Source organism: Lolium rigidum, chromosome 4 (assembly GCF_022539505.1).
Source record: "Lolium rigidum isolate FL_2022 chromosome 4, APGP_CSIRO_Lrig_0.1, whole genome shotgun sequence".
Classification (NCBI taxonomy): Eukaryota; Viridiplantae; Streptophyta; class Magnoliopsida; order Poales; family Poaceae; genus Lolium; species Lolium rigidum.
The window spans coordinates 13,594,317-13,603,726 of NC_061511.1; the positions used below are offsets into that span (position 1 = coordinate 13,594,317).

Genomic DNA, 9,410 nt, shown 5'->3' on the forward strand with positions numbered 1-9,410 from the left:
GTCCTGCATGTGATTTATAAGAAAGTTGTTCTAATCTTTTAAGTGAATATGACCATCGCCCGCTTCGCCTACGCATGCGCTGCGAGTTGAGGGAAACATATATTGGATATACGATTCAGAAGCAACAGAATTATTACACATCAAAATGTACAGTATAGGATATACAACGGGGGAGTTGGCGCCGGAGGTTTTCACCATGGTTTCCACCAGGAGGAAGAATACTCGCCTAGTGGCGGAGGCGTTACGGGAGGACGGATGGATAGATAACATACAAGTGGAGATGACCGCTGAGCTTTGGATGAAATGCCTGACCTTGTGGGAGGCGGTGGAAAATGTGGAGGCGGATGGAACGAGACCTGACCACATCTCCTGGAAAGGTGTGGAATCGGGGACCTACGCGGCGAAGGGCACGTACAAGATGCTCTGTCTTGGAAGTATCCGCTGGAGTATGAGTGAGCCGGTGTGGGGGTTCTTCGCCCCCATGAAGTGTAAAATGTTCGCATGGTGGCTCTGAAGTATAGGTTGGACTTCAGATAGGAGGGCAAAATATGGGCTCCAGGAGCGGCATGATACGTGCTACACATGTCTGCAAGAGGAGGACAACATCGATCATATTCTAGCACTATGCCCATACGCGAGATAGATGTGGTGTAGGGCCCTACGCAGCGCGAACCTACAGATGGTGGACCCAGGATTCACGGGGAACCTGCAGCGATGGTAAACGGAGATCCACAAGTGAGTGCAGAGGATCGACGGGAAGCGCTTCGACTCAATGATCATCAGCACGGTATGAACCTCTAGAAGCAGAGGAACCCGCGGGCCCAAATTTGATAGAGATTAGAGAGCCTTTCCACCTATGAAAGAGGGTCAAGAGAGGAGTGAGGCTAAGTATAGTGAGAGAGTAGGTTTAAACGGAGGGAGGCGGTGTGCGTGTGTTTAGCACTGGTGTGCTTTCTTGTACTTTGTCATGCTTATTATTCTATGAAGATAAGGTACGCTTTTCGGCGTGCTCTCAAATAAAAAAAAATGTACAGTATAAAACGGTATAAAACGGTGCGAGAAAATCCCGACAACTGAAACCACAGAGGATATGAACCCGGATACATCCACCGAAACAACCAAGTGAACTCAGCTCACTTATTATGGTGGAGATTTTATTCTGCTGTTTATCTTAGTATTCGGCGAAGGTGGCCGCCTGGTGCCTCAAACTTCACAAGTAGTGGAAAGGCCAGGGGCTAGCTCAGTGCTGGCCAGGCAGCTTCTCCTTGATCTTGTCCATGATGCCTTTCTTCTCACCGGTGCCGTGCGTCCCCGTGCCGGTCATCCCAGTGTGCCCCTGCTGACCATAGGTGCCGCCGGTAGCCATGGTGTCATGCGCTCCGGTGCCGGTCATTCCTGTGTGTCCCTGCTGTCCGTAGGTGCCGCCGGTGGCCCCGGTGCCGGTCATGCCAGTGTGACCCTGCTGTCCGTAGGTGCCCATGGCTTGCTGCTCACCACCGTGGCCGCCGGGGAGCTTCTCCTTGATCTTCTCTTTCATGCCCTTCTTCCTCCTTCCGCCCATGCCATCATCCTCATCAGACTACAAACAATAATCATTTTATGTTATTTCCTACAGAGAAATACGGATACATGCGCGGATGAGAGCAAGAAGTATATATATACGCACCGAGCTGGAGCTGGAGCTGCCGGAGCGGTGGAGGATCCCGCCGGCCTTGTGCTCCTCCCTCATGGGCTGGAAATGCCCTCCAGCAGCCGCCCCCGTGCCGACACCGCCGTGCCCTCCCATGCCGCCGGTCAGGCCACCGTGTCCAGCTCCGGCGATCGGGTTGCCGTACTCGTCGACGCGGCCGTGCTGCTGCTGTCCCTGGTACTCCATCTCGCACAAATGGCTTGTTACAGGAAATCTGGTGGTGTTTACTTTGCCTTGGTTGGTCAATACGCTGCGACTCGTGGCTGTGTAAGAGGGAGAAGCCCCGAAGCACTATTTGTAAGCCGTTTGAGGCGATGGGATAGGGATGAGGCGCCACGGTAGGGCGCTACGTGTGCACGCATGGATGGGTTGGTAGGCGGAAGCTGGTGACTAGCCAAGAACGACAAGGGGATGTGTGCAGGCACTGGGCAAGGCGGAGTCGCCACGTCTCAGTTCATTCTGGAAACATATTAATTCCTTCTCGTTGATGCATACTCCACCAATCGTGAAGCTGAATCTGCTGGAAGAAAATAGAACAAAACATTGGATAACGCTTCAAAATATTCAGACATTTCTTCCAAGATTAGTGAGTTGCCTCAAACGTTTATATTAAAATGCAACTAGCTCAGCGAGCAGTACATCCGCACGCAATTGAGAAGGATGGAAATAATTTTAGGTAGGAGAACTCTAAAAAGTGATGCAAAGAACAAAATAGTCCGAAAATATTAATAATATATATGATTTAAACACAATCACTTATACAATAAAAATAAAAATATATTTGATTATACGTAGAACATACAAACATACCAATAATGCCAGCTCAATGGCCAAGTTTTACCTTTCTAAAATAAACCTTTTGTAATTTTATGGATCGAGACTTTTAAATATCCTCGGTCGGTTCGTAACTCGGTCTTGATGATATTTGTCAGCTAGAAGTCGTTTTTAATTGTTGTCTTGCCACTCTTAAAAAAAGCAACGCCAACTCAATAAGAGGTGATAATTTCGTCGGGGAAACATGATGTGTTTTTCAAAAATCAAAAAATCTCTTAAGTTTCCAATTCTCAGTGTATGAATAGCTTAAGGTTATCTTTTATATGTACAACTCTTATGCAATATTTTGCTCGGCATGCGATTAATAAGATAACATGCCGTAAGAAACGCCTCATCCCAAAAACGAATTAAGAGAGATGACTAGGCTAGAAGTGCTAGATCAGTTTCGACAACATGACGGTGTTTTCGCTCAGCGATACCATTATGGTGAGAAGTGTGAGGACAAGACACACGGTGAGAAATTCCCGTACGTTGGAAGTATTTGTGGAGGCGATGGTACTCACCACCCCAATCGGATTGGACGACACAAATTTTTGCATTGAGTAGTCTTTCAACATGGGCTTGGAAATTATAGAAAACTTTTTCAACATCGGATTTTTGTTTAAGGAGATAAATCCAAGTGAAGCGGCTAAAATCATCAACAAAACTCACATAAAACTTAAAACCCCCAGATGAGGGCATCGCAGGGCCCCAAACATCAGTGTGAATAAGATTAGGAGGGGCCAATGAAACAGGAGAAGAATTATTATACGGCAGTTGATGACTCTTGACACGTTGACATGCATCACAAATAAAAGTTTCATGACTCGAAGAACCAGGAAGTTTATTTGACCGAACGACTGACTCAACTATATTATTCGATGGATGTCCTAATCGTTGATGCCACTAGCTTGGCGTCATACGAAATCCAGAAAAGCTTGACTCGATAGCGATGTCAATGATGCATGTCCGACTGGAATTGGGTAGAGGCCATTGTGACTCCTACCGAAAAGAAGAACCTTCCTCGTGGTTTTGTCCTTCACACAAAAATTAGTTATGTGAAATTAGATAAACATATGATTATCTGAAACAATGCGATGGACGGAAAAAGGTGCTGATGAATTTGTGGGACGCGCAACACATTTTTCAGAGAAATGGGATTACGTGAGCCAGTGAGTTTAGATTGACCAATATGAGAAATTTGCAAACCTGTGCCGTTTGCCACCTGGACTTTTTCCCTATCCGCAATAGCGCTCCTGCATGGAGAGGCGGTCGAGGTCATTGGTGAGGTGGTCGTGGTGACTTGGCGGTAGATCGACCAGGGTGTTGCCGCCCGAGAATTCAAGAGGTGTTGCCGCTTCTACTAGGCCGCTTCTCTTTGATGGTTCGCACAATAAGAGATGGCACACGAGAGTGTTTCTTTGGTTTCGAAACCTGAACTGTTGTAGCGTCACTCTTGGAAAACCTGAGGGTGATATTTCTCCTGCTCAGGAGGAAGCTTATGAGAAAGTCGATGCCATGTTTAACGCAGTTGTCTTTAGTATTCTGTGGACAATATTGTTGACCCCTACATGACATTTGATCGTGGTAAGAATGTGTGGGATGCACTCGAGGCCAAATTCGGGGTCTTGAATGTTTGCACTGAGTTTTTTGTCATGGAGCAATAATTTGACTACAAGATGACTGGTGAGCGCTTGTTGTTGATCAAGCTCATGAGATACAGTCACTTGCTAAAGAAATTGAGCAATTTAAGTGTACCTTACCGGATAAATTTGTGACCGACGGCATTATTGCTGAGCTTCCTTCTTTATGGAGGAACTTTGCTACTTCTCTGGAATATAAGATAGAAGAGTCTTCCGTTTCGGATCGCATTGGGTCTGCAAGAGCAAAGGACACACTTGCTTGAGGATTTAAGAGAGATTCTAGTGCCAATGCGGTACAGAAGGAATCTTGCAATTCCACAAATTCAAGAACAAGAACAAATCTGAAGGCAAATGCAAGTTTGATGGCAAGCACAAAGCCTCACACTCAACCAACTTCAAGAAAAAGACTCGTAAGAGGAAAGGGTCTTGCCACGTCTGTGGTGAGCTTGATCATTGGGCTCCTAATTGCTCGAATCGTTGTGACAAGTGTGGGAACAGCGGCAAGACCGCCAATGTTGTTATTGGTGGTGATACTGAGATGAAGGAGGCTGGGTACGGTATTTTTCCTACTATCATGTCAGTATGTAACTCTTCTGATTGGTGGATTGATACCGGTGCCAATACACATGTATGTCCTGACGTTTTCATGTTTTATTCTTATGAAGTCGTAAGGACTTGCTCTTTGCTGATGGAAAACGGCTTACGTGCTTCTATTCATGGCGTTGGTATGGTAAATCTGAAGTACTTCAAGGAAAACCATCCACCTGTAAAATATTGTCAGCATAAGGATCCAACGTGATGACGAGGATCTTAGTTATCATTTTTAGAGGCAACGCAAAATAAAAATGGTTCTAAACTATCACACAAAAGATAAATTAGTCTAAATTGTTGTTGTATCATATCAGCATCAGATATTTTAGTCTTTGAACATCTAAGCTTTCAGCAAAAAAGCAAGCAAACATATGCATAATATCCTCTTTAACCACCTCCTAGCAATGTTGGAAAAATTCAACGAAAATGTTACCAGCCCTGGCATCCTATTTTTTCTATAGCTAATAAAGCATTTGTAGCATCTTCCTCCTAGAAAGTACTAATAATGTCAAGCATTATCTATCTCATTCATCTTCTCACTATCATTCCATAAAGAATGAGGATATTTGAAACGACCACAGATCGGACCAAAAAGATTCTTGTAATAAGATGTAGTAAAAATATTCTTGTAATAAGATGTAGTATAAAGATTCTTAGTATGGACGCAGACGATGTGAATCTGGATGCCCGTGCATTTTATTATGATAAATTTAAAAAATACTATTTTAAAGTTTTATTAAAAAATAAAAAAATACACGTATATCCTATGTTAGACACTTATTTGTGCGGATTTTATTGTGTTGGAGTACCGCTTCATTCACCCCCTTCCCCTCTCTCCTTCTGCTACAGGACCTTGAGGGTCAACCCCGTCGGCCGGGCCGATCAGAGGCCCTCTCCGCCGGATTAGCCGGCCGGAGTAGGTCAAAGATGGGCGCCGGAGTAGGTAGGAGTAGGTATAGTTGTAGATCTAGTGTAGTTTTAGGTGCTACCCATGTGGAGTATGGCGTCATGCCCTTGGGGGCTTGGCCATGGTGGAGCTCGGGCTGCTCCCGGTGGCATGTGGTGGTGTGGTGGCTATGTGTGGCGCTCCCATGGTGGGAGCCAGAGGCGGACGGCGGCGGCGCTACAACGACCCCCCAAATAAAGCTCATCTGCTTTCCTCTTGATCTGGCCGGAGCTGGGCTGGATCTTCCTTCTCCTAGCCACCATGGTGATGGAAAAGAGGAGGAGATCCTCACCGGCGTCGTGGTTGACAGATCGACGGGCGAGCATCCTGGAGCAGGATCTCTTCTCCGACGAGTGCAACACGCGGCGACCATGCTTGTCGCCGTGATCCTCGGTCAACAAGGTGACCCATCCTCAACCTCCGTTTTGGAGGCCCTCCGATCTATCTGCTGGTGCTCGACGCCTTTAGGAGTCCAAGTGGTTCGTCCCCGGCCTCCTGGAGGTTGCCAGCAGCGGGATCCTCTCGCCGGAGCAGGGCTTTCGGGCATACAGCTCTCTGAGCTCGGCGGAGACGCCTCGAGCTCACCGGCGTGCGGTGGCAGAGGCACCAAGGCACTTGATTGCTTTTCTACATTTCTTTCCAGGGTGCTTTATGTAAATTGTAGGGTCTCATCTTCAAATAGTTGGTTATTCAGGGCAAGAGATGATAAGGGACCTTGCTGTAATTTGTACCTGCCAGATGTGTTTCAATGAAAATTGCTCCGCTGGGTCGCTGACCCCATCTTGTGTTCAAAAAAAAAATTGTGCGGATTTTAGCATAAAAATGACCCATGTGTAATCTACACATAAATGTGAAAATGAAATTTCCTATTTCTGCGAATAGTACACAACCAATCATTAGAATGTCATTCAAATATTTTGTCATTTTTATGATTATATCCATTTTGTCATTTTTATGTATGTCAGATGCAATCTATTTTTTCTGAAAAAACTTACACAAGTGTCAACATAATATGTACATGAAAAAAATATTTTAATTTCTTTTTAGAATTTTAAATACCATTTTTCAATATTGAAGTAAACGGGTGCACATGCACCCAGGTTCATCCTGGTATATTCCTTCTTAGTACTCTCAATTATATTTATTTCCATTAGCAGTAAGAGTTTGCAGTATTTTCTCTTTTCCTGCCATTAACCACTCTATGAAAAAAAAGAGTTACTATTCAGCTTTTTCGATAAAGGGAATATATTAATATCAAGAAGATACCAATTACACCCAGCCTCTGCAACAACGTACCACTCTAATGGCACTACGGATGCACACAGCCAAAAAAAGGAAAAGAAAACTAAGAAACAAAAGTCCCGCTAGTATCTTGGGCCTAACAAAAGCAATACATCCACCGCCAAGACAACACCTGAATTACAGACTCTCCAAAAAACGACGCCTCCAAGAAGGAAACAGTGTTCAAACACCTTCGTCGCCCGATCAAAGATCTTAGATTTTCACCTTGAAGATAGTCCCCGCTCTCAAAACAATGCCTCCACCAAGGCCATTGCCAGGCACAACCAGTTAAGGCCAGACCTTGGGTTTTCACCCTGAAAGGTAGGACTCTGCACTTAACCTGTATTGTCGCCCCCACTTTCATACCGCTGCTGTGAAGCCCGAAACACCAAGCAAGTCTCTCAACAGCGCGGAGACTTGAACCTCCCTTAGCTAGTCCTCTCCTCCGGCCTTCATGAAATTCTCTTCTTCCGACTTTCATCATGGATCCATAGTCATTTGATGTCAACACAGAAAAAGAGCTTCGCGCCGCTCTCTCCAGAACCAATCGGTCGGAATAAAAGCATGGGTGCGCACGACCGAATACCTCCGATCCAGCAAACTCCAGGCAAAGCACTGTTACATTCGCCGGCGGAGCCTTCCGGAACTCAACCCTCCAGCCAGATCACGAGTCCAGGCCTCCGGTAGGTCCTCCTCTTCACGCAAGAGAGGCCCTAGGGCCGCCGCCTTTATACAGGTCGGACCCCCACGTCGGCGACCATCCCGGGCTGGCCAATCCAGCCCTCCACCTGCCACACCATCGCCGGCTTCCAAGCTCCTCCATCTCACAGCCGGATCGCGGTGATAGATCAAAAGATCCACCACCACCAACCGCAGGCCGACCCTCTCCGGCGTAGAAGAGAGCCACCTTCTCCGTCGAACCCAAGGCTGCTGCCCCGGGCGCCCTCGTGACGCGGAAGAAGCCCGAGATCGCCTCCACGCACCGACTAGAGGCGGGGGGGGGGGAGGGCATGGCGCAGACCGAGGGCCTCGCCGCCGCCCACCACCAGCCCCTGCCGGTGTGCTGCGGGTGGAAGCCTACGGGAGGGGAGGGGGGACCGCAGCGCAAGAGATGCCGCCCATCACCACCATCCGCGCCGGCCATTGCCGCGTGCGTCGAGGAAGGGAGAGCCCATCCGCCGTCCCCCACGTCAGCGAGGAAAGGCCCCCGCCGCCGCCACGCCCCGTGGGTCTTTGCCCCGGGGGCGGCGGCAGCGGTTAGGGTTGGGGAGGGCTCGGGAGAGGAGGGTGTTGGGGAGGGGTTGGGAGTACTATTCAGCTAGTTACATTACGTACTACTGACACATATGTTGGATATACGATTCAGAAACAACCAAATTATATATCAAAAATATACAGTACAAAACCGTGCGAGAAAGCCCCGACAACTAAAACCCACAGAGGACATGAAGTCATGAACCCGGATACATCCACGGAAACAACCAAGTGAGCTGTCTCACTTATTATGGTGGAGATTTTATTCTGCAGTTTATCTTAGTATTCTGCGAAGGTAGCCGACTGGTGCCTCAAACTTCACAAGTAGTAGATCCAGCCAGGGGCTAGCTCAGTGCTGGCCGGGAAGCTTCTCCTTGATCTTGTCCATGATGCCTTTCTTCTCACCGGTGCCGTGCGTCCCCGTGCCGGTCATCCCTGTGTTTCCCTGCTGTCCATAGGTGCCGCCGGTAGGCATGGTGTCATGCGCCCCGGTGCCGGTCATTCCGGTGTGTCCCTGCTGTCCGTAGGTGCCGCCGGTGCCGGTCATCCCAGTGTGACCCTGCTGTCCGTAGGTTCCCGTGGCTTGCTGCTGGCCACCGTGGCCACCGGGGAGCTTCTCCTTGATCTTCTCTTTCATGCCCTTCTTCCTCCTTCCGCCCATGCCGTCATCCTCATCAGACTACAAATAATTATCATTTTGTGTTATTTCCTACAGAATAATACCGATACATGTGTGTACGACTGATGACGACAAGAAGTATATATACGCACCGAGCTGGAGCTGGAGCTGCCGGAGCGGTGCAGGATCCCGCCGGCCTTGTGCTCCTCCCTCATGGGCTGGAAATGCCCTCCAGCAGCCGCCCCCGTGCCGACACCGCCGTGCCCTCCCATGCCGCCGGTCAGGCCACCGTGTCCGGCTCCGGCGATTGGGTTGCCGTACTCGTCGACGCGGTTCGGCTGCTGCTGTCGCTGGTACTCCATCTTGCACAAATGGCTTGCTACAGGAAATCTGGTGCTGTTTACTTTGCCTTGGTTGGTCAATACGCTGCGACTCGTGGGTGTGTAAGCAGGAGAAGCCCCGAAGCGCTATTTGTAAGCCATTTGAGGCGATGGGATAGAGATTGTCGCGGATGAGGCGCCACGCTATGGCGCTACGTGTGCTTCCATGGATGGGTTGGTAGGCGGAAGCCTG

The 9,410-nt window shown here is 48.3% G+C and overlaps 1 protein-coding gene across 1 annotated transcript; it reads right to left on the bottom strand.

Moving 5' to 3' along the window:
• Nucleotides 1–956: 956 nt before the first annotated feature.
• Nucleotides 957–9,375, bottom strand: LOC124646703 (cold-shock protein CS120-like). Its single transcript, XM_047186783.1, has 4 exons — nt 8,990–9,375; nt 8,579–8,897; nt 1,667–1,953; nt 957–1,579 (listed from the first exon to the last, which is right to left on the bottom strand). Exons 1-4 carry the CDS (start codon nt 9,197–9,199, stop codon nt 1,241–1,243), a joined length of 1,155 nt encoding a protein of 384 aa, XP_047042739.1. The 5' UTR covers nt 9,200–9,375; the 3' UTR covers nt 957–1,240.
• Nucleotides 9,376–9,410: the final 35 nt, after the last annotated feature.

What these genes read in the sequence shown, in the direction of transcription:
- LOC124646703 (XM_047186783.1), bottom strand. Translation starts at nt 9,199, where the DNA reads ATGGAGTACCAGCGACAGCAGCAGCCGAACCGCGTCGACGAGTACGGC. An exon ending in GATCAAGGAGAAGCTTCCCG is followed by an intron (nt 1,954 to 8,578) that starts GCCAGCACTGAG and finishes CCTCTTACACAG; the next exon opens with CCACGAGTCGCAGCGTATTG. An exon ending in GCAGCTCCAGCTCCAGCTCG is followed by an intron (nt 1,580 to 1,666) that starts GTGCGTATATAT and finishes TATTGTTTGTAG; the next exon opens with TCTGATGAGGATGATGGCAT.